This window comes from Corvus cornix, chromosome 2 (assembly GCF_000738735.6).
Source record: "Corvus cornix cornix isolate S_Up_H32 chromosome 2, ASM73873v5, whole genome shotgun sequence".
Lineage (NCBI taxonomy): Eukaryota > Metazoa > Chordata > Aves > Passeriformes > Corvidae > Corvus > Corvus cornix.
Window position 1 is genome coordinate 32,201,407 of NC_046333.1, and position 26,226 is coordinate 32,227,632.

Below are 26,226 nucleotides of genomic sequence, written 5' to 3' on the forward strand. Positions count from 1 at the left end.
AAATCTCACCATTTCCATAGATATCAACTTACTAAATTATCCTGTGTTGTCAATATTAATTTTTCAACTCACCTGTTTTTTAAATTGTTGGCATTCCTCAGGTGTAAGTGTGTCTGCTTTGGCAATAAGTGGAATGATATTCACTTTTTCATGCAGGCGCTTCATAAACTCTATATCCAAAGGCTTAAGTCTGAAATACAGCATTAGAGCTTTGCAATTTATATTAATTAAACAAGATTGTACAAATGATGAGATTTGTCCTGACAACTACTCTTAAGACACTGATTTATGAGTGACAGATGACTGAAAATGAAAAGGCTACCTGCAATTATTACAGGAAATCCCCTAGATTGTATAATATTAATATTACTAGCAGTCATGAGACTTCTCCTAGCTGAAATTACACTCATTTAAGCAAGTGATAAGAACTCTCTTATGAAGGTAGTAAAGTTTGTGTTATTAGCTGGAAGATAATCCCACTTAAAGCCTGACTGATAAGAGATCACAGTTCTGAATTATGCTCTGTTCAGACACAGCTGCAGGTTCTGAAAGCCATGTCTTAGTATGCTTCTTCTTGAGAGTGGGCTAGGAAGCTTTTTTTTTAAGACCTTAAGATCGCTGAAGACAGTAACCTCTGTGACCTATGTACAAATGAATTAGAAATATCTCATCTCTAAACTGCTATATAAAACAAAAAACAGTTATGAAAGTGGATGACAGTGACAAAAACCAAACCACCATACAGGTATTGGATGGCTCGGTGGTAGTATATTCACCATCTATATGGATCAAAGTGGTCAGTATTTCCTGTTTTCTGAGGTAAAACTAGAGAAGTTTCAATACATTACTACTTCAGAATTATAGCAAGCTTAGTCAGGCTTAAAGGATTCACTTAAAAGATTTAACAAGATTATTCTTCATATAAAAGAAATTAGTATTAGGAACATTAAAACCAGATTCATTTGGTAACGAAATTTCTGAAAACCATACATAAAAGAATGAAGAAGATATTTTAACATTTAGTAACTTAATTTTAACATTTTCTACCTGTCACTGAATTTCACCAGTTCTCAACATGTTTCCATTAAATATCTAACATTAAAGCACATCTATATTATTAGCACTTTTTTGGTTATCCAATCACCTTAATATGCTTTCCCTCTACTTGCTTCATAAAGCTATCTAGGGCAGCAACACTGGGTTTGGGCAGCTGCCAAAGCAGAGTTGATCAAAACAACAGTGAACACGTAAGGACCTGGGAGTTTACAGTGGAGACTGAAGCAGGAAAGCTTTACGTAAAGATCCCAGAATTGCAGAAAGATGGTGAATTCCATCAATGCCCCATTCACTTACCTGGAAGGCTCCTCCTGCCCCTCCACCCTCTCCCCCTGCTCCCACAGAAACCAATTCAATCAGTTCAGGTGTTTATGGGAATACTAGCTAAAAACAGTGGGCTGCATTAAATGGAAGGACTTAAACTGTTGATTTTTAATTTCTATATTTCTAAAGAAGGCTTCTGCAAATGTAAAAGGACAAGTAGAAGTAAGTTCACCTATAAATGCTTTTAATTCAATGTAAATATAATCATGCATTAAGAGTGAAGAGGACACTACTTGGTGGGTTAGATGTGCTGCTGTCTGCACAGGAAACAGGAGCAAAGACTGCATCACCACAAAAACCAGGTAGGAAGTGAGCTCTGTCCTTTCAGAGAGGGCAGCATCTTAAAAGAGGAAATGAATTGCTAAAAGCAGCACCAATTTTCTTCATTAACTTCCTTACTTAGATGACAATTCTAAGCATTTATTCCAGTAATTGAAAAACAGTATGCAAACCTAGCATAATTTTACACTTTTTCTCCCCTAAAAATAACATGAAATACCTGTAACAAGGAATATACTTCTACAGCTTTTAGCCTCACAGATTTAGACTAACATTTGGTCACTATCAGAAACACTACCTTTCTCTTTCCTTAGGAACAATTTGTACCTCCCACTGATATAGGAAGTTCTAACACATAAGGGGGTGTGTAGAGACGAAACATGTTTTTTGAAGAATCTGAAAATTAGCTCAGAATCAATTGGCTAACACAAGGAATCATCCTCCCTTTATTTAAATTACATTTTGGATTTTGCATACCAGTAAAACAACATGTCAAGAATTCAGTATTTGCATTTAAAACTGACATGAATGTTCAGCAAAACTGGCATTACAAACATGGCTGTTAAACAACAAAAAAATACTTAATAAAGGCAAGTCTACATAAGAAACTCCACCCTCTGACATTTCTTTCCATATTTGGAAGTATCTGTACAGTTCAAAATTATTAGAACCATTCCAATGCTAGCTACAGAAGCTAAGTGTAATAGCTGGCATTTTTTACTGCCTGAGGAATACTCTTTAAATTCCTTCATCACTCCCTTCAACAAGTTTTACTACTTCTGACCTACACAATAGAATAGACTTACACTTATCTTCGTCTACTTCTGGTTTTGAAGGTATAACTCAAGAGTCTCTGACAAATTTCATCATGATACCATGATAAAATGCTAAGCAACCAGTTTCAGATAGTCAATCTGTACCTAACAAACCCTGGAAATGCAGTTCTCCCTGTCTACCACTAGATAGAAGTCTGATCAAGTTAAACACCAAGCAGAGGTGGAAGATAACATAATAACTGAAAAAAAATCTGCAATGTCTACACTGGAATTGCCACTGGACAAAATACTACACACCAAGTGAACTAAAGCATGCTTACAAGGATGCATGAAACTTCCCATCTATAATTTAGCATTAAAGGGAGTGAGGAAGAGTGGAAATGAAAAATCTTGTTGCTTGACATGTGAACCAGTTTCTCCTTCTAATGTGATCTAAAGACATAGATATCACAGACCTGGCACTTGTCAATGTCTTTGTATTTTTCATTGCTAGAATTCTGTTTTTCTTGTTATGCAATTAATGTGCAATCTTATTTTCTGGTGTTTGGCTTGCTAAGGTTCGACAAGCCAAAGTAAACTCCTCTTTGAAATGAGGCATGATCTGCAGGCCATTAAGAAAATCCTATCTGGAACTTAGATTGCCAAATTTGGATACTTATATGAGATAGGAGACAGAATGAAAACATAAAATACATTAATACAAACCCATGTCCTGAAGGAGCAATGAAGTATAAACAACACTGCACTCTATTATCTGGCATCTGGCGTCTGTTCACTCGAGATTCTGCATTCAGGTAGTCCTCAAACTTACTGTCAATGTAGTCGATAACTGGCTGCCAGCTGTAGAGATTATATGAATAAAAACCTGTAAGTTACATTATTTACGTAAAGAAATCTGGTTTTGCTGAGAAATAGATGGTCACCATTTCCCCACAGCTTGGGTTGATTTTTTTTTTGTTTCACTTTTCATTTGCTTTTTAAAATTAAGATTCTTCTACACTGCAATTCAAGAGACCGGCTCCTCAACTTAAAATTGAGTTACATAGTTCCGAAGATACAATGTGTGAGTCCACTGAAAAAACCTTTCAAACACAATCACTGTCATCGTAAAAGCATAAACTAGAATACTTAAGAACAGTAGCCAAAGGAATATGCTTCACTGAACACATCTTGTGACAGCATGGAAGATGGTTCAGCACACTGCATAAATTGCATAAAGAGCCAAACACACCATTCAGTTTAAGGGGAAAAGATGGCAGCATTTCAACCAAGTTATAAAGGTACTTGGAATTACAGTAGTTAGAAGTTTTCAGCTAAAGGAAAAGTTTAAGAGTGTTAATATTTTAACTGAATACTGAAGCCTGCATTTTAAAATATGTCACAAAGTATTATCTCTCACACACATGCACAAAATGCAATGCAGAATTGTCATGGGAGAACATACAAAGAATGTCTTACCAATTACTATTATCCACAGCATCTCCAAATCCTGGTGTGTCAACTATCGTAAGTAGTAACTGAACACCACCCTCTTTGATTAAAACTTTTGACTGCTCAACCTAAATGAAATAAGGTAAGGTGAATAAGGTAAGATAAAATTCTTAGCAATTTAGTCACCTATCTTAAACACTGGGAAAAGCATTCAATGAGTAAGAAGTCTGACAAATAATTGCTGGCTTTTCTGCTTCAGAGGTACGCTGTGTCTGTGTTTTGCTCATAAAACCTCAATTATTTTACAATAATTAATAATTTTTTAAAAGAAAAAGATCATTATTTAAATAAAGTCAGTGATAAAAAACCCCCTTTAAGTATATGGGATAGCTTAATATTTTAATTCCTGATTAAACAGGAAAAACCTTAACCAGGCATTAAACTTGATGAAGTTGCAAACTTCGGTCAGTTCAAAGAAAATGACACTTTTCAAAACTCATCCTCTCCCCAAGCACCTTAAACATTTCTAGTCCTGTTACTGTATTTTTAAGAATACATTTATTCTCCATAATGGTTGGGAATGGAATCACAAAGTGAGGGTTTCCTGTTACAGACAGAATTATATTGGAAAGTAATACAATCTGGCTGCAATCTGCTGAGCTAGACCTCATGTGACTGTAATGGATTGGGTTCCTGTTCACTCAGGTCACTGATGGAAACCCGTCTCAGAAGGCAAATGCATCAGCACAAGGAATGATGCAACATCTGGGTGTGGGAATTCATGCCTCCAGTTATGACCACCGATCTGCAGCACAGCTCAGGCAGCTTGCAGGGAACATGTCATCAAACAGATTAAGCATGTCATGACAGAGAAGATCGAGGCTGAACAGCACATGGACTGCTACCCCCTTCTTCCTACTTATATCTCAGTAATTATTGATATTGCCAATGTCAGGTCCATCTGCGTGAGAAAGTGCTGTACACCACTGTCCTATCAGTAAGATGCACAGCAGTACAAAATGACAAACTCAAGCTGGCTTCTTTCCAATTGCTTGGACATTTAATCATCTTTTTTTCTCCCTGATATTAAAACAATTCCTCTTAAATCACTAGTGACACTGTTTTCCAGACATGGATTCAAGAAAACAACAATGCAAGCCATTTTTGCATGTGAACCACACGAGAGCTGGCAGACTCAAGGTGATGCCACCTTGTTGCTCATTGCTTAACATTCCTTAAGCCACTCAAACGCTAACTGGGGAAAGAAAAGAAAGTTCTATTTATAATAAGCCCTTTCTGGATGGTCTCTTGACTAGTTCAAGATTTGAGAAATATCATATTAATGCTTCTTAAGCTCTTGCACATCCCTAATTGTTATATAAATGAAACAGACTCTCACAGCCACACCTGAACATTGTTGCAAACGCTCTGCAATCACTGCTTATGTGATGCAATGTAAATCCACAAGATAAATTAACACTGCAGAAAGTCAAACTAAGTACCTCTTGCACAAGCAAAACACTGATTACAATTCAAAAGAGAATATACAGAATCACAGAAAACAGTAACTACCTACAAAGAAAGCTTCATATTTAACCTCTGAGTATGCAGGATGCTGTTTTTATCTACTCATCAGTAGGGATCCTACCCAAGTCAGATCAATCCCTTTCGCTGATAGCTCTCAAAGAGTTAACAGCTACCAGGGAGCTAAGTCACAGAAGTATCCAGGTTGGGCTGGACTTTAAGACCACCCAATTCAAACTCCAACATGAACAGGCCTGACTGCAAGGTTAGGAAGGTGTAAACAACCAGGAATTAAAATCAACCAAACAAAACCATACACACACCAGCCTAAGACACCACCAAGTTACTCTTTCACGATCTATTACAACTCTCATCCCTCCAAAAGCGTGCAGCTGAAAGCCATGAGAGCCTAGGAGTATATGCACTGCTTTAGAAACTTACATTTTAATTATGGTGAGCGTACTTCCCCCCATCCTCAAGAGTTCTATAAAGAAATTTTATTGTACACAATTTATACCAGAACTCAAGACAGTAATCCCCAGCCACAGCCAACTCAGCCAAGAGTTTACTACTCACAAGCTTTAACACACAAGAGATTAACTTCTGATTCCTTGCATTCTTTTGGCTATCTTGCATATAGTAACCACACAGCCCTCCTATTACCAAGCTCTCTGCAAGTATAAGAAACCCACAACACTTGCAAAATACTAGAGAAGATAATGCTAAGAGATGTACTCTTGCCAAGAGCTACAAGGTATCAGCTTCATTTTCCAGCACAAAAATTCCCAGCAAGAACCATTAAATTATTATGGGCTCACAGTGGAATGCTTTTACAAAAGAAGCAATTAACAAAACATTATCTTGAACATACATTTATAACAAAGGAAAAAAGAAAGGTCAGGAGAGCCTCAGAAATGTCACGCCAAACACTTTCCCTGATTCCGTATGCTTGTAAAATCTAAGTTCGGCTGAATTTGTGAAGTCACCTTCTGACAAATGGTCTGCAGCAACTGAATCTCTGCTGCAGACAATCAGACCACATCCACTATATCTTGTAAGCAGTAGATTCTACTGGCAGGAAACAGTAGATGAAGACCCTGCCACAAAGCCTCTGCAAAATTGCATTTTTCTAACCTAAATGGATGTGTCCATACATGGTCAAAGGCACAGAAAGCAGCAATATCTGGAAAAGATCCAAAAAATCACTGTAAACTAGTGTCATTCATAGTTAAGCATCCAACTGCATCCTATCATCTGATTTACAAGTATTCCCAAGGGATTCATGGAAAACATTAGTTCAAGTCTTGGAATTTAAGACTTTTTAAGAAAAGTCTCCTCCAAACAGCCATTTTCCCATGCACTCCAGTCAGCTGGGTCACACGGGTCTCCTTGGCAGTTACTACACAGCGTTCATGACTTGGTGCTTGTTACAGCTTTTTATTGGATGAAACACTCCTTTAACATCTTGCATTCAAGGCAGTCAGATAATGATCAGAGGAAACACCTTTAATAGCCCCTCATTTCTGAATATGTTTCCTTTGAATTCATCTGACATCAAATCACTTAACTGTTTTTCTGCATTTTCTATGGGACTATTACAAAGGACCTGCCTCACAAAACAACTCCAAACTGCAATGGTTTTCAAGCCAAACCACAGTTTGTGTTTATCTATGTGAGAGCCTCTCAGACAATTCCTGATCAGTAAGTTGTTCCCACCATACAAGAACAGGTGATTATTACAACCAAGATTTGAGGATGCTCAAATGAGGTGGTTTCCTCTCATCCCTACCCTACAAAACCCTCAACTTAAAAAGGTATTCACTGGCAGAGTACAAATCCAGTAGATCCAAACAGCAGCTCCCACTGCTTATTCTTCAATATTTGACAGGAAACACCTCCAGATCATACACATAGTTGCTAGCACATACAGATTTTCAAGCTTGTAGGGGGAAACAATTTTATCCTCACTAACACTGAAATAAGATACTTCCCAGTTTCTTCCTTAAAACACTACACTGAGTTTTCATTCATCCCAAGGAACTGAAAGCAAAGTTGCATTGCAAGTAAACAAAAAGAAAGTACTTATTAGATAAAGTAAACAGTAGTTTCTAGAGGGGAAGATGGTCTTTAAATCTACTTCATTCCCACCATATTATTTTCTAAGTCGTGTCAGAACCCAATTTACTATTGAATATAGTTTTGGCAAGCTCTTGGCCTCAAGCTTTAGCCCACACAATGGAAGTAGGAAAAAAATGCAATGGGCTTATCAGCCTGAGCTCTGTTCAAGCCTTTCCCCCCCCCTTCCTTTCCAGCTTTACAAAGTAAAAAAAAAAAAATCATTAAGTGAGGCTTTCTGAAAAAAGATGATCTTTTTCTTCAACCAGTAAATCATTACAAATCAAACCACCCCTGATGGTCAGAATGAACAGGGTCATCTAATCTTGTCACCTAACAGATGAAAGTACTTAACTCAAATTCCAGAAATTCCACAGTTTCATATTATTTTTTCTTACACTGATGCACCTTTAACTAGGGTGGGAGCGAGTTATCTTTGAAAGATGTCTTGGTCTGGGTTTTCTTCTTGTTAGCTTGTGTACAAATTCTTCCAAAGATTTTTCCCAACTGAAAAAACCAAAAATCTTCCAATGACAGGGAATCCATCCCACAATTACTTAAACTAAAATTCTATTAACATAACCTGAATTGGTTTAACTTCTGCTAAACCAGTGTGTAATCATCAGTAAAGAAATCACGCTACATCTCTCTTCCTATAAAAAAAGTCACCCTTCTATTTGGTTTTTGAACAGTCACTGATTAGTTCAGTAATAAGCATATTATATGAGAGTTTAACTCTTTGAAGACCTCTTTTCCACTTAACATCTCAACCTTTCTAATACAAATAATGGTCTGATGCCCCTGCTAACAGGCTTTCAAGTCCATTTTGTCAGTCACTATGGTTCTACATTAAACGTATAAGATACCCTAACAGAAATGATCAAAGCTTAGAAAGTATTAACGTATTGGTAATCAAACTCAGGATGTTCAAAAGCTTTCCTCCAAATTAAAAAATCTGTATTCCACAATGACTTCATTTTGTCATAGCATTCAAGTTTTCATTGACAAGCATCGCCATTCAAACTTCTCAATACGGGCATAACTAACTTCTTCCTTGTAATAATTACCTTGTGGTAATTTTTCAGTGTTCCGACATTGGATTAGAAAATGTCTTACCTAAAATCCTGAACAAAAAAAAAGAGGTCCCACAAAACAGTAAGGTCAGTGGTTCACGGCACTGAAGCTGAATCACTTAATTTCAATGAGTAAAAAAGCACTTGTTTTACAACTTCTGTTTAGCACCATGCATACCCTCCTAACTCAACACAGGGCTTAATCACTTTATGACAACTCTGCAATTATCCAGTCACTTCAGCCACAGCTGAATTTGGCAGCTGGAGGAACTCTGCTGGACAACAGCAGCAATGGTGAGCACCCTTGGTCCTCACCTGTATGAAGTTAGATTATCATAAGGTATCTTCACCAAAGTCTTAAACAAGTGCAAATCAAACCAGATAAGCAGAGTTCATGCAACCTTATTCAGCTGGTCAGCTGTGGAGGCAGAAAACACCCCACGAACACAATGATTTCCTAAACTACCCATAACATTATTATTTCTTAGCATTAGGTAATTGTTATTTCTAATAATCTTTTTGTAACACAAGAAACATGCTCCTTTTTTTGAGAGAAAATATAATTGATCAGTAGCAAGTTATTACACAAAACAAATGGATCAACTTCAGTCTTCCAAGTCTTTGACCAAATATTCCAGTTGCATCATGCATTTGCAGGAACATCATCTTTGCCCATGTACGTCTAGTGCTTAAAGTCAGACAGGTTCATCCTAGTCCCTGATGTTTCAGAATAACAACTTGTAACAGGTAAACAAGGTACCACAAACAGTACAGTCTGCAGAAGACTCGCAGATACTTTTATACCCCAGGTCCCCGCACTTCTGTGAAATCCTTTAGTATTTGGCCTCTAAAAGCCTGCCTTCAACAGTCACACAGGTTTTACTGCACATCTATGTATTTCTACAGATTTACTATTTTAATTGATAATAAACACTACATTTTCAAAAACTTCTGTACACATATGTGTTTTCTAATCTACAGGCAAAACACAAAACACTTCAGGGTTCCCACATTTCTACAGGCTACAGGTTTGAGAACCTGGAAGTTTTGTATAGCTAAGATAGAGTGAAAGACACACAGAGTATTTCTTAGTGGTTCACATCATGACTGAATGCATCCTGGAACTCAGGTGCTTATGTAATAACTGTGTATCACCTTACATTACTAAACTGCAAGTTACAATGTTCAGGCTGTACCTTTTTTACCCCAGACATACCTGTACAGTCTTTTTAATTCTGTGTGAAGGACCTGGATACTCTGGGGAATACAATTCTGTTAAGAATAATGAGTTGATTAATGTTGATTTTCCCAGTCCAGATTCACCTAGAAGAAAACAGAACAGTTTCAGTAAAACCAGGAGTATCATGTAAAATATAAACATTTAGATCTACATTTCAAACACTCCTGAAACATAGTACCTGAAAACATGCACTGCACTCTAAGAGTTTGAGAATCTATCATCTTTTCAAATTTCAAGGAAAACCTTTCAAATCCCACTGTCACTGTTGGATTCTATGAACATTTATTTTTCTGATCATACTGAGTGCATTCAGCACTTTTGTCCATTGTTCCCATTACAACACACAAAGATGATATTACATTAAATTTTATACACAAGCTATCTTCCTGGTAAAACTAATCATAGTGCCAAAGCAGATTATGTTGTCTCCTTTATTTCAAATATTGTTATTTGAGTGTCTTTATTATCAGGAAGGGGAAAAGAGAAGCAGGGGTGGGAGTGGGGGGAGGGAGAAAGACTGAGATTAGTCTGCTATAACTATTAAAGCCACAAGAGATAAAATGAAGTTTCAAACTATGTGGTTGCCTGGGAATTTTGTTGTTGGGGCACAGAAGGGGGCTAGATTTTATTTGGGCTTTTTTGGTAATTTGTGCATGAGCAACAATAAGTCAGCCTTGCTGAAGAATCTGGAGACACTACTGCCATGACAATCCAAGCAAATACAGTTAAACACGCCACAGCAAATATTACCTTCCATTTACAGCTCTACAGAGACAAGGGCAAGAATTTCAGATCAACTACTTAGAGTATTTTAAAAGAAAAGTCTTTTGTTTAATTTTTTATTGTAAAGAAACTACTTCAACACAACAATTCACGCTGGCATGAGAACTAAGGATAAAGGTATAAAAAAATGATGCTTTCTTTCTGTTCAAATTTCATATGCAGTCTGTTAATACATTTACCTAAACAGAAACAGACACAGAGAAATTTGCTTTCAACCTAACAAATTTGAGGGCAAACTATATACTTTCACTGAAAGAGGAGAATGAACTGCACTGCACCCATACTTGAAAGGAAAAATTTAACTAAAGTACTAATCACTCTAACCCCAACAAGTACTGTGTTGATTTAGAGACTGAACTCAGAAAATTTCCAAGCCTGTCTTGAGATAAATGTCCTGGGTTAACGCAAGAGTTACAGAACAGAAAATAGTTACTAATTGTCTCCTCTGCAATAGGTATCTGGGTTTCCTACAGGAGCTGGCTCATACACACCAGCCATCTCGATTACAGTGGTGTAGCACAGAGTGTCTGCAGCACCGAGCAGAGCAATCTCATTAGCTACACGGTAAACGGATTAGCAGCTGATGAAACACTGCAACCAGAGCTCCCGCCGGCTGTCTGCGCTCTCAGTAGAGCTTGTTCTTCAAACCCCACCCTCTCGGACAGATGAGCTAACCCGTGCTGGGAGCAGCGGCTGGCCACAGCCAGGCTGATGGGCTGCGGCAGCCAAGGAAAAGGGAGATACTCAAGTTACGGTCTCAAGATAGCAATGAACACTAACCCCACCAGGACAGGTTTATGCAAGACAGCAGGGACATGCTTGCTGACAAGATTTCACTAGTACCCTGCAGATTTTGCCTTTTTCCGTGGTTAGATTCATGAGGAACTTAAAACTACGCTGTAAACACAGTGCCTCCGAGTCTGGTTATAAAGGACCCAAGTTTTCTACTCTGCATTTGCAAGACTTTAAGGGCAGGGTCAGCTGCAGCCGAGGGGCCTCCCTACCAATTCTGCAACACAAAGAAGCTCCTGAAATGCACAACTTTCCAATCTCATAGATGCACCCTGGTTAAAGCTTAACTGTCCCCATCTCACAGCCCTGCTCAAGAAATGCAAACCATTCCAGTTAAACTGAAGGTTTTTATCCACCCTACTGAAGCCCTCAAGAGGGTGGCTCTGATTTTTAAATGTACAATTCATATCCTTTCAGTGACCTCTGCTTTTTAACTTGAATCTTGCAAAAGTCACCCTACTAAAGTATTGAAGAAAGAATTTAACATCAGATTCTACTTCATTATACAAAAAGGGTTGCCCCTTCTTCTCCCTTCTATTAGGGTTACTGCTGGTCTTAATATGCTAAAGAATTTAAGGTGAAAAACACTGAGAACAACCATTTCTCTTGAAAATGAGTGCCTGTCAAGTTGTCATTAAAATTCAACATATGGAAGTAAGATTTTCAGCTTCAAAAGAATGTGATGGAAAACCAGCAGTTTGCCCTAGATAGCTTGGGCAGTTCTGGCACTCCGTACCAAGCAGACCCTGAACTGCTGAAGCATTACACCCTGGGAAATCTGAGGTTTGTTCCCCTCCTCACCCTTTGGCCCCCTTACAGCTGCAAAGTTATGAAGACAATTTTGAGCTGAAATCAGTGAAAAGAAAGTATGCTAAGGACATTTATGCACAATCTTGTTCCCAAAGGTGCCCAGCTTTCTAGATATCCTTACCCACCATGCTAACTGTAATCAGCCAGTGCAGATTGTAACAGTTTAAACTCCTTAACTGCTACCAGTAATTGAGGTACTACATGTAAGAGCTTGCCTCAATGCAGCAATCCTGGATGCAGTTGTGCCTTAGATGATGCAAGGGTCAACATCTACAATGGTAGTAAAAGGCTAAAATATCAAATAAAACAATTGCACTGAAACTGTAGGCAAAACCCCTAACTGGAACATTTAATATTGTACTATGGGGAATTATGCTGCTTCCACTGTAATAAAACAAGAATTTCTCTGCTGACTACAGAGAAAGCAGGATTAGAGAAATCAACTGTAATCGAACAGTTCTAGTAGCCTTTCTGGACACATTTAAATATTCTGATCTTCACTAGAAAGACTGTAAAAAGTAAAAAAAAAAAAAAAATTCAACCCCCCCAAATCCCCAAAACAAACAAAACCACACAAAGCCCCCTTAAGTCCACACCCAAACAAAACCCTCTGTCTTTCCCATGCTCCACCTTGCTCAAATCCACATTCACCTGAAAGAATTGCCTACTGGAAAGGCTGGGAAATCAACTTCCAAGGATGTAACAGGCTATGAATACGACTAACAAAACCCCAAGGGAGAAGGGAAAACAAGTGAAGTTTCATTTGCCTTTGCAGAAACAAAAAGATACATCCCAAATAAAATGTATCTTCCCGCTTTCAGTAAGCACTTCTGATGAGATTTTGTCCTTTGACCATTACATGAACTGGCCAAAGGGTACAATGTAATAGAACCTTTTCAACAGTAATAACTTCTAATCACGTAATGAATTACGATATCGTTAGACCTAGGAGCCCAACTTAGAGTGAGCGATTTTTAGAAATTTACTTTAAAAAGAAGAAAAGAAGGAAAACATTCTGCAGGGTAATCCTGAATTCAAAAGGTTAATTATTTCTGGTATCCAGGTCCTGCTTTTACCTTGCCCTCTCTCTCCCACTAAATATTTCACATAGGCGTCAAGTTCTTCTGAATATTGTTCTTTTTTTTTCTTCATTATTGTGTGTCTCTTGTTTATCAGCAACTTAGTGTTTCAAAATGTTAACATTTTATCAAGCTGTTTTTATAGTCACAACCAAACACATGGAGCTGGCCACTCTTGGTAGCATGTGCTTTTACTAACATACTTCTGTCAGTCTTGTGAATGAAGAGCTTTTGTGAGCCCTTACAGGACTAGCAAAAGTTCCAACTCTTCTAAAGTCCATGAATTTCTAAATGGCTGTACAAAGAGTGGAACTCTTCTTATACACTTAGGTTAACACTTACCTTCTGACCATTAGCATCTTTATAAAGATGGCCCATAGCACATCATTTAAAATTAACCTTGGATAGCAAAATTTTTTCTTCTGTGAACAAAACACTGATCAAGTACTTCCCTTTTTTCTACACATGTAAGACTAGCTGTAACATGAGAAGGGAGACCAAGAAAAAAATAAAACCAACACATTCAGTTTCCTCTTTTATATCTCAAGCATATGCATCTCAAACATATCTCTGGGGGTCAGAGGAGACCACTGGCAACCACTGGAATAGTCTGCAAACCAAGTAAATAGTCTCCAGAACAATATTAAAGCAAGTAAGTAAAGGGAATGAACAATTAAAAAACTTGAACAATGGTGTGCAATCCATGTGAATGGGGGAAAGCAGTGCTCAGGTAAAAAAATAAGTAACTAGCTCAACGGAGCTACATAAATCTTTCACCTTCATTTCTAAATCCCTCCCTGTAAATGAACGAGAAATCCTAATCCGTGATAATCAGCTCGAAAATCTATTCACATCTAACTTGTTTCCATCAGTTCTTGCTATGACTTTATTACCACAAAAAACCTCAAACTGCCAGCATCTCCTCCCTGTGATGATGGAAGTGAATTGTTACCCTTAATGACGCTTTTTTCACCATTCATTGCTGTGGCACATTGAGAATGCTGCATATTTCCAACCTCCCCCAACTTTTCAGCCTCTGCCATTCATACTCAAAAGTCTATTACAAAAATGGGCAAGAAGACCAGTCCAACACAGCTTTCTTCCAGCTTTATCTGTAACTTCTGGTGGAGACTGCTGTTTTCTCATTCATAAATTGCCCCTCTCAATAATGCATCACACTACCTCTTCTAGATACCATATCATTCTGAAAATCCAGGATCAGTTTTCTTCTATATTTTCAGGATCTTGTTTTCTAAAATCCAAGCCCTGAACTTAAAAGCATGACTTGCATTCTTAGGTTTATGACCTCATGTGAGAACTCATTAAACATATCAAGTGATCAAGGTAAGCAACCAATCTTGAACATATTCAGCGTGCTTTCTGCATGTTTTATTTCCTACCTCTTCATCACAAGTTACTCTTGCAGAAATCACCAGAAGTTTTCTACTCTTCAGTATCATTACTTGGCTATCTACCAGTGAAACAGTATTTCATGCTTACGCCCTGTGACAGTCAGCTGCACCACTGGGAACATGACCACAAGTGCTATGTGTATTTAGGAATTTCAAGCTGCTTTCCTAAACTCCAGGTGGGACTACAAGACTGCCAAGGAACCACCCACCAGCAAGAAAAATGCTTTGCAGCACCATAAACCAAGACTTCAGTTAAATTGCTCAAAGTGATTTGCTTCATGTATCATCACCAAGGAGATGACCCAGTCTCTGTCACTGTCTCTATTAACTGGAACTGCAGATTCAAAACATGCACTAACTGCTAACTCTGATGGCTGAGAGAAGGTAACTCACCCCTGTGGGACTTGTAGATTATTCGAGATAAACCACCAATAAAGCCCCAAGACAACCAGGTTTCTACAAATTGCACAGGGTTTTTGGAAGCTTCCACTGCATTCTAAATAAAAACGTGTATTTAGAGTTCCTTGATACAGTCAAGCATAAGCTGCAGTTGCTTCACAGTTTCTTCAGAATAAAGATATCCAAAAATACTTACTTCTGTGATGAAGTGCATTTGATAGCACATTTGATAGCCACAAGGAGTTACAAAGGGATCAAATTCAATAGAAAAATGTTGTACTTCTCCACAGCCTACTTACACAGAATGTTTACATCAAAGCATATTTTATTTTCAGCTGGTGAGCAAGTTTTTTCATGGAATTTTTCCATTTTATAAATTCTTATTATTGTGACAGTTTTTGCTTAAAATAGTATCCCATTAGTTTGATGCTGGTGACTCAAAGAAGGGTAAAAAAGCTTGTCAGAAGGCATAAAAAATAATGCATTTCATCTTCTTTCATCCTTGTACAATTCAGTTTATGTGCACGACAGCACCTGCAGCTTTATGCAAATGTGCAATAGCTTTGACGACACTGTAACACGCAGGTTTTTGCTTTTATACAGAAGGGAAGTTACATGAATAATCAAAGAGCCTGAACTATGCCGAGTGACATGATGGAACCACCCTCTTGCCGAGGGGGAATGGTGCTCTGCCATGTCATTATAGACAACCACAAAAACAGAGCCTGCAAGATGCTTTTAATTTCAAGTCTGATTTTAGAAGCTTTCGTAAAAGCTAGTTCCTGCCTTCAGTGCTCTACAAAATACAAACCAACATTCAATAAACACGTAAGAACATCCAAATGAAAACCGTCAGGAGGAGGATGGGAGCAGGACCATGCTGCTGCCATATATCTACTACTCCATGTAGGATGGTGTCATGTGAAATCTTGCAAATGATCAACTTTGTCTTTTATAGACATTTATAAGGGGAAGAAAGCCAAAGCTCCACCATTTCACAACTTGAATATGAAGCATAAATTATGGAAGCAACATATGTTAGAGCCACAAAGATGCTCCTAGCAAAACAGAGGAACGAGGAAGTCTAGCAGCAATAAATTCACTTCTGCCTATCAGCAACTGCATCAACAGCAATAAAAATTCAGCATTCAGGATACAGTAAGACAATTTAATCAATTTTCTTAGAGCAGAACTTGAAGTGCAATAACTGAAGGCAGACTCTTGGCATATCATTCTTGTCATAGATGACATTTAAATAATTCAGAAAAGCCATTAGCAGGGATGGGAAATACTTCAGAAGAATATTGCAACAGATTCTACATAGCATTTTTCAAGTACTATTGTTTCCTCTCAAAGAAGAAGCAGGTCTAGCTTTCTACAAGTGACAGATTAAAACAGCCATGAAACAATGGTTTAACTTCACAGGTGAAATTTTGGCTACTGCCAAAAGCAATGGTCCCCTACTCCCAGTCCAACTCTTGCACTAGAATTCACAATGCAGCATGTGAGGCAAGAAGCGATCCAGCAAACTAGGGCACATAGGGCTTCAGGACAGGAAAATGAGGGGAAGATGACATCAGATCAGCTAAGTCAAATACTCTCCTCTTTCTGGAAACAAGAATAAATGTAAAAAATCTGCATTTAAAACTAGACCTCTTCTCTGTCACAAAAGAATCACCAACAATTCACAAGTCAAAGAATTTGTGGCACTTCCTGAAGAAAGTCGTATTTCCTCTAACTGCATAGACAGGCTTTGCTCCTGATAAACAGCGTGTCTGCAAAGTAGCCATTGAAAATAGGACATTACCTAATTTAACATAAGGCACAGGAAGCAATCTTTCAGCATTTTGAGCAAAGGCTTGTAGTCCAGTAAAACCAAGGAATCAAAACCACAAGTTTCTCTTCACTTTTAGTTCTTCAACACTACTGCAGATGAAAAAAACACTCCATTGGCATCGGGCTGCTCATATGTAGCACCAAGAACAGCTGAAAGGCAACAATCTGAGCTTCAGTATCCAAGCTTGCATGGAATTACAAGCCCACAGTTAGCAGCTGCAGTCCAGGCTCACCAAAGCTTACCTTGCTTTGTTTTCTGTGTTAGATGAAATAAAACTCCTATGTCTGATTAAGCTGTAGTCATACTGCAATGGAGCTTTAGAGACATTACAAGCAACAAGAAGTTGACAAAACTGACCTACATGGAAAATCTGAATGCACAAGCTCTCTGTGAAGTAACTGGGTTAAAGAATTCAACTGGAAATGACAGAAGCTGCCGAGTTCCATGACAAATCGTCTACAGTTAAACCTCATAACCAGGATATACCTCAAATTTTCACAGGCTTTGACAAAGCCAAAATAAAGAGCCTTCAGAAGAGAAGAAAAAAACCATATTGCTTCAAAAATCAAAGCAAGAGGAACAGAAACCGTTGTGAAAAATGCTAAAGCACAATGCTCTGTTTAAGGCTAAGAAAGCAAACATGTGAGACCATCACTGCTGGATCTGAAAGAATTATGCATCCAGAGAAAGCTGCAGAGCTGGGCTTACTCTCTGGAGGGAAATACAGGGATAAATATAATTGATTGAATTCCCTGATGATATGAATTATTTAAAAAAAGAAAAGAGAAAGATTTTAAGAACATGAAATTTGTCATCTTTACTGCTGACAACCAATTGTACAGCATTTCCAGTACATAACTGCTAACATTTGCTGACTAAAGAATGAAAGGTATATTAATGAACACAGATCGCAGATTAGTCAGGCTCTTTCATTACTTGGACAGAAACAAAACCGACACAGCTATCGAAATGCTAATGAAAAAAATAAGAAAGAGTGATGAGGTTTACTTAATCTTTAAGACTAGAACACTTGGTACAGATACAGTGTATCTCAGACAGTCTGGCACGCATGCAACTTAAAAACAAGAAGCTCTACACATCAACTTGAGGAAAAGGAGAGAAAGGTGAGTACTTTAGGCAGCATCTTCCTCAGAACCCCACCCAAGTGATACACCTAAGGCATGAGTATCACAGAAAATTTTAAAAGGACAAAAACCAAAATTATTTTTATTTACATGGAACCTAATGAGTCTCTACAGAAGAGTACAAAGAGCACTTAGACTGACTTACTGAACACTTCATCAGCTCTTCCCCTGAATATTTACACTAGAACAGAATAAAAGCTACTGGAAGTATATTGAGCGCTCTCAAAATATCCCAGGGGGGATACTCTGCTATTAAGCAAATCCACAAAAATTTGTCAGAAGACTTAACTTTGAACATTTCTAGTGGTAGTAAAAATTTCTTTCAATACCTTATACCTTCCCTCTTGATGCTTTCTCTCTTTAATGTCCTTGGAAGCACTTTTAATAGCAGGCAGCACAAACAAAGCTATGTTATGACAAAACCCTTAGCTGGCACAAGTGGTAAGAGGAAGATATGCATAGCTAGACAGAATTCTGCAAATTCACCCCAGTGATATGATTTTTGTGGCAATAAGGAATGAGAAATTAGGGCAATGTTGTTTGCAAGTTGGGATAATTCTGCTTCTTTGGTCTGGTGTTAGCCAACCAAGGAGCAAGAGGATCACAGCAATGTGCTATCCCAGATACACTGCTGCCACTTTTAAGCAACCTTGGCAAAATACACTAATTTGATACCTCAGTTATGTGGGGGTGGTTACATGCTTCTGTTTCCATAAGACAGCCTCCACGGGAATTGTAAAAGTGGGTATTTTAGCTCTGAAAAAGGGTGAGAAAGGTTGGAATAAGCTTGTGTTGTCAAGACTACACCCTTTTTAATATGGTAACAGCTGTTTTGCTTAAGTGCTAAGCCATTGTTTCTGAATTGCTGCCACCACTGTTCAGTTTTCTAATAATGACTTAGAAGAAAACTGAGCTGCTTTTGTAGCCAACAACAGAAACATCCGTTCACAAAGTGGAAAAGAAAACAGACAGGTCTGATAAGGTGGTATCGTAAGACCTGTCCAGAGTGCTTGCCATGTTTTGCAGTGGGTAAGACTGAAGGACAGTCACAGGAGGTGGACCAGAACTCCTTCTGAAATTCCTGCCAGCTACAGAGGACACAGCCCAGAGCCAAGGACACTGAGTCTGGAAAGTCATAGGCTTGTCCTTTACAGAAGGTGAGAATGATAAACAATGAGTTTAATCAAGAGAGACAGAAAACATAATTCTTAAAATACTTTTTCATATAAATTCCTAAACCATTTAGTCAAATACAATGCCAAAAAAAAAAAAAATCTAACTTTGTAAATAAGTGAAAATCTGACATGCTCTTTTCTGTCTCAGTGCCTGCTGAGTTGCAGCTATTGTTTTCTGCTCTGCCTGGCACTGATGTAGCAGAAAAGTGGTAAATAAATACTTGTCAATAGTCAGTTTCCTCTAAATTAGCAACTTTATATATATTCTACACTTTTACCTGCATCTTCAAGACCTAAAAAATAAAGAAATCTTGCAATTTCTTCTCCACTACAGTGTAATGGTATCCCTTCAACTTTTTAATACAAAACACCACAGTTTCACCTCATCTTCTATTTCAATATTTATGCTACACTAAGGATGGGTTTCACTGTGGACTTCAAAGTTAAGTGCCTTTATAGGGCTAGAAGGACATGAAATAGTCTAATAATTTCTACATTCCTTAAATTACAACATGAGGATATCACCTTTGCAGTACCATGGATTTTCATTTCCTCTGAACTTCAAAATGTGAATTGAAGAAGTCTAATGTTGCTCTCCCACAGCAAAAGTCTTCCCACACCTCTGCCATCTTTAAAAATTCATTTGAGCAATTATCATATTCCTATTCAAGTTTGTTGTCCAAAATGATATCTCAGATACATATTTCTCCTGAAATAGTCATTTTAGTAATGAGACAGAAAAAAAAATTCAGTTAAACTTCAGTGAGGCATGGAAGTCCAAGTGAAATAGACCTGATTAACATGTAGTTATTTATTGACAGTTTATATGTGAAAGCTCCCCATTTGATAAAAACTTGGGAGTCATCTGAAAATTCATACTACTAAGATTTCCACACTCCACAAATGTTTCATTTGGAAACACACACCCTGATTCAGAAACACACAACTATTTAAAGCTAAGATTGCACTATGCTAAAGAATGTGTCATTTATAAACATTTAAGTTGTACTTTTAAAACCACGAACAAATACTTGCCTTCATCCTACACCACACTGGGCAGCAGCTGCAACAACTAATGCTTAATAGAAGTGTCAACTCTAAAGCATGTCACCAAAGTACAGTTATGTACATCCACTAATATTAGCTGATCTGATGCAGGACTTAAGCTGAGCAGTGCTACAGGTTGTGCTCTTCCCTTGAGCTCTCAAAAATTTCAGATACATACAGAATTCACAAAATATAGTTTTTAAACATTTATCTAGGAATATTTTTCAGTTCCACCCTACAAGACTGACTTATGCATAGCCTCATTTAGTATTTTTAGTAGGAAGTTATCCATAGGATAAGCTGCTCTTCCAATTAGAGAAGTCAAAATTCTTCAGGGAAAAATATCTCAGACATAAACACAGATCCTTTTTACAACCACAACATTACATAATGCTCAAAATTTTTACTCAAAACATTAGTCCAATGCAACCAAGGCACATTTTGACAACTTTCTGAAACAAATGCCTCACAACTGTCATATCAACCAGTACCGCCACCACAAAAAAAAAATTAAATCCCAGCCTCCAAGCCACTCCTCCTTTGTGCTGACACAAGATTTTCCTTTGCCCTGCTGCAAGCAGACTGAACAATAACCTTCCTTGAAGCTCCCAGAAAACACTCCAGCTGGATTTGCACACTAATCCAATTCAGGCCAAGTGCTATTAGTTCTTTCAGCAGCAGCATAGACTTAGGCCAGGTTAAAATCTGAACTTCAGCCTAGAGGCACAGCTGCTATTGTTGGATCACAGTTTTTCTAATTAAACCAGAAGGACTTTAAAGTTTATAAATGCCACTGAGGATATTATCATTTTTCAAGTGCTTAAAAATTATGAAGAATCATTTGCATTCTCTTACTCATGCCACTGACACCCTCTACCTCAACCAAATATTCCCATCCAAGCATCTTTAAAGGGCTGTCCACCACATTAATAAACAGCATGAAAAGAGAACTCCAGCATCTGTAAAAAACATCAGGGACTCAGGAAAAAAAAAAGCTCTACAGAAAAACTAGTCAAAAAGAGGCTGGCCACATATGGAATGCACTGTATAATTTTTCCCCCCCTCACTTTGTTCTGCTTTTCATTAAACAAGCAAACCTTTTAAGTTTTGGGATTTTTTTTTTTGTGGTTTTTTGTTTGGTTTTGTTTGTGTGTGTTTGGGTTTTGGTTTTTTTTGGCAACATAAAGTACTCCAGTCTCGTTTTCCTAAAAGCCACCATAACCTGGTCTAGGAAAAACAACTGACAAGTGCACGACACTTAAATGAAAATATGCATTCAAGTTTGACAGTTTTTAAAGATGTGCAATTATTGAAAAGCTAGAAGAAAATGAGAAGAACACAAACCTTGATATAAACAAGTCTAATAGTGAACCCAGAGCCACAATAAATAATGTGGTTTTCTGTACAGTGTTTCATCCATTAACATCTGTGATGCTCATCATCCATGCCATGTTCTGATGGGAAACCTCTCAAAGGACCCAGCAGTCTTGGAGACAGCAGCTCTAGTTATTTTCCAGTAGTAACTTTATGCTGGTCATGTTACAGAGCTACCAACATTAAAGTGATCTAAGGAAGACTAGAAAAAGACAGTTTGCCACCATCACATTCGTTGGCGGAAAAAACAGCCATGTGAAAAAAATCCACTGGTTTTGATATGAAAAAAAAAAAAAAAGCAGCCAGATGACGTACAGAACTCCAAAGCAGAGTTGTATCTAAGGCACTGACTGACAAGGAATTTCCACTGATTCTAATAGTTTTGAAAAGGAAGACGCAAGTCTGGGTTTTTCCTAGCATTTCCAAACGCTATGACTTGTGTAACAGCCTTATAAAAAGAGGGGGGAACAGGGGAACTTTTACAATTTCAGTAACATCAGTTATTGTTCAAACTTACTATGATGAAAAAACAGGGTGCTTTTTTGTACTTGAATACCTGTAAGTGTTACTGAAAACTCTATTCCCAAAAGTACAGGCAAGACAACAGCCAAGTCAAGATCACAAAAATGAAGACATAACTAAGCAACCTAAAGCACAGGGAATTAAAAGGATGAAGCCAGCAGATTCAGTCATTATGCTGCACTGTATGGTGCCTCAAACATCAATACCCATCCAAAGGTAAACCAGCATGCAGTCAAACACCAGAATCAACAGAAAACCTGGGGCTGGAATGAGAACTTTGAGAAGATAAAGTTGTAAGTCTTCAAAAGGTACAAGACAGTTTGAATAAAACTGAAAAATAAACTGCTAACTGTATCTGAAAACAGCAGCTACACACAGGCAGCCCAAACCTATGCTGCTTCTGAACAAGACATCTCAACAGTGAGGCACCTAAATCACGCACACTGGTCCGAGAAAAAACAAGGACAAAGTCCCAAACTGAGTATAATACTGGGAGAGCAGCACCAGTCACCCCAGCATCCAGTTACATGCTGCAGAGAAAACAGTCCTGCAGAAAAATCAATTGGAAAGCTGTGGAAAATGGTTTTAGGCAAGATTTGAACTTCAGCAAAAATACTTTGCGCTGAGCTGTGTTACAGGGTACATCAATAAGCACTCTGCTCTTCCAAAAATAAACTCACCATAAACAACCACAACAAACTTCCTCTTTGTATCATGTGCTTCAGGTTAACTACTTTTTACAGTTTGATCTTAATTCTTCTATTCTGTAAAGATCAAGGTTGGCACTATCACCCCTGCAATACATTATCTTTTCTCCCAGATTTCCATTAAGATTTATTTTTACCTCCCCACTCATCTGTGATAATGCTTCATTTGAATTACAGGCCTAAATTTCTCCTGAGGTAATTCAGGTACTTAAGACAACAGAAATTATTTGTAATTGGACCCAACTTACTACCTGTACACCAGTTACAATTCACAACACGTTCCACCCCCTCAGTCAGAGATGCAGGGCTGTAATCTCTATCACAATGCTGTACTGTTTCTTTCAACCACATCAGTAAATTCAAAAAGAAATAAAAATTATCCTTCTCTGTTAGCTGACTGCTCAATTACTGGAAAAGGAGTATCCAGGGGGCCCCTAGTCCCCTGCAAAAAGAATATGAGATGTGTATTCCTGTCTTGTCTAAGATTTAAGGGTTTCCCCTTTCCCCATCATGACCTCAAGCTGTGCCTTTTCTGCTGCTTGAAACAATCCTAAAGGATTGGATGCAAAGTTGGCATATTTCTGGGTGAAAGTTTTTCCAAAAACTTACCCAGCTCTGATTCTGAAAGGAGCCATTTAAAAGTAAACAATGAAGATTTAAATGGGAACATTTCTTGAAAAATAAAGTACTTCAACTACCACTCCTGAAGTCCTTGTACCAAGTGTACTAAAGGTACTCCAACAAAATACACATTCCCAGGTTGGGTTTTTTGGTTTCGTTTTTTCTTGGTGGGAGGGGCCCACAGTGTTTAACTTGAAAGACATTTCAATGATTAAAAGAGATAATTACCATGACTGAGGAAACCACAAAGTGACCTGGATGCCATCTTTCAGTCCCAAAGTATGTCTTTTTAAAATTTCTTATTTAAGTATAAATAGCCCACAAAGAGTTACATTAAGATCTCTAATGTGATGAACATCTGTAACGGCTGCAGCACAGGAAGAAACAGAAAAGCCATTTTCAGCTATAGTGACTCTGATACAAGATACGCTTTTAGCATTAAATTCGTTATTTCAAATTGGGTCAGATCTGCTCCATGCTACATTCATTTCACAGCATTTGTACAGTAGCACAAAAAAATTGGTCACATTTTTAACACCAACTAGATTTTTAAGAGATTTTCACTGACTTCTCTTTGCTGTCAGAATCAATTTCCTTATCTTAAGGATCATTATGACTATAGGCCTTAACAAATATTTGCAAGCTCGTCAAGTCTATTACAGGACATACCACACCTATGTTCCTGCATCCGTCTTCACGCTTACTCGACCGTCTTGAGATGTCACAAATGGGAACAAACTGGGGTTGGGGGAATCATTAAAATCCCACCATCATCAGAAAGGAAACAGAACTATCTGCTAATTTCCTCATTAGGAAAAGCAAATGCAGCAAACCCACAGCAAGTCTTGAAGTGTTACCTGTTTATGTTAAGCACCTTGCCATTTATGGAATTAAGATGAGTAAGTTTGAAGCTTTTACCACTGAGAAGTTTGCAACACTCGACAAAGTAATCTATCAATAAAATGCAGTCAGAACTGCTTTGGCTAATTCAATCTAATTTGAAATGCTTATGTTACAGCTTACACCCTGTATGTTAAATGTGTCATGTGCTTTTATGGTTTCTCAGAGTTTTCATACACAAAAATCCCCCAGACTTCTAAAGCTTGCACTAGACACCTTGCTTCCTTTTATCCTTTCAAAGAAATCAGCCTCACCTAACAGAAAATATGAACTACTTCCTACATACAAGAAAAGCCAAACACTACAAAATTTGCATACAAAGTTGTACTACAGGAACTAAGACTTTACTACTACACCTAAGGCCACACTTATACTTTTACTGGAAACAGCTATGCTCAGAAAAATTGCCCTCATTTGTAAGCAGTTATTATGGGCTTAACTGCAAGTACAGACTTATAAAAAGGTTTATAAATTGTATTATTGCACACGTTACTCCACAACTCACAAAACCAAGTTTGGTTTTCTAGACACCAGTGGCCATCCCTTCCTACCAGACAGCACAGGTTCCTCCTTCAGGCCTCTTGACTCTCTCTTCCTGGATGAAAGCCTCAAGGCAGATGGACTGAATGCTCATCAGCAAATGGACCCTCTTAGCTGTAATCTTTGACAGGATCTTCTGATTTAGTATTTTTTCTGAAAGAAATCGAATTCACATGCTGCCAGACTGTCCCATGATATGAATGAAAGCCCAGTAAATGGGCATAACTGGGAGATCTACTTCAAAAACTGAATTGCAGATGCAACCATCTAGCACACAAGTGAGACTTGCTAGCCAGTAACACTTGTGCTAACAAATTGTCCAACTAACACCAAATGTAGAATAGAACAAGCTTATTTATATTCTCTCCCAGGGAGAGAAAGTCACACAATTCTACAAAAAATGTGCAGCAACAGCATCTATATAATTACCTGACATTTCTAGTCTCCAGTACCTTTTTAAATACTGCAAGAGTCATTGAGAGATGGTAGAATAGAAGGGATCTGAGAACAGACACCTTGATCACTGTGACTTCCATCCACAAGGAATAACGAGTATTCTGGTACCAGACAAAATGTATGGGGACAAAACAGCTCCAGTACTTAACACAAACATCTATAATCCTGAGTTTGGCTATCAAAGGAGTAATTTTAAAACCTGAATGCAGAATACCTCCCCAATCGCAAGGGGCTGTTTTGCATGATCACTGTTGCTGGCCTTAGTGATCTCAAAGTTTTTTCCTGGATAAAGTATCTAATTATAGGGGTATAATTTATATTCAGTCCAGAAAGGAAACAAACCTCCCTTCTCCCCTTTTCCTCAAAACTTTAGGGTCTGTCTTCCCACACCCAGAATTGGGAGTGAGGAAGTATGCTTTGTTCAACCAAACAGGAACACACCCAAAACAGTTTTTTCCTTATATTCTATTTTATATGTATCTATATTAATGCTTTTGACTCCAGCTTCCTTACACAGAGCTTTGCTGTTGCTCTGTTTACTCCTTTTCCCTTCAGGTGCAGAAGCATTGTTTCATCTACAGCAGAACAGCACTCTCTAGTCCTCATCCCCTCAGACAGCTTAAAGCAGCCACCAGCGAGTCAAGAGACCCCACCGACCCCACCAAAACACGGTGCTTGGTTTGCACAAAACCACAAAATATTCACACAAAATAGAAGAGATGCTCCCCCTTCCAGAGCCAAAGCTGAGAACTCTAATAGCTTTGGTGCCTTGGAGCATAATTACTGGGAGCAGCCCATTGACTCTGCTA

The 26,226-nt window shown here is 38.0% G+C and overlaps 1 protein-coding gene across 3 annotated transcripts in view; it reads right to left on the reverse strand.

Moving 5' to 3' along the window:
• The window catches only part of SEPTIN7 (septin 7), a 79,651-nt gene that overhangs the window by 17,432 nt on the left and 35,993 nt on the right, over positions 1-26,226 (reverse strand). For all 3 annotated transcript variants that reach the window (XM_039572575.1, XM_039572583.1, XM_039572593.1), the window contains exons 4-7: positions 9,795-9,901; positions 3,894-3,994; positions 3,141-3,275; positions 73-190 (exon numbers count right to left, since the gene is read on the reverse strand). In XM_039572575.1, coding sequence (XP_039428509.1) covers positions 73-190; positions 3,141-3,275; positions 3,894-3,994; positions 9,795-9,901 — 461 coding nt within the window. The remainder of the gene's footprint in view (positions 1-72; positions 191-3,140; positions 3,276-3,893; positions 3,995-9,794; positions 9,902-26,226) is intronic.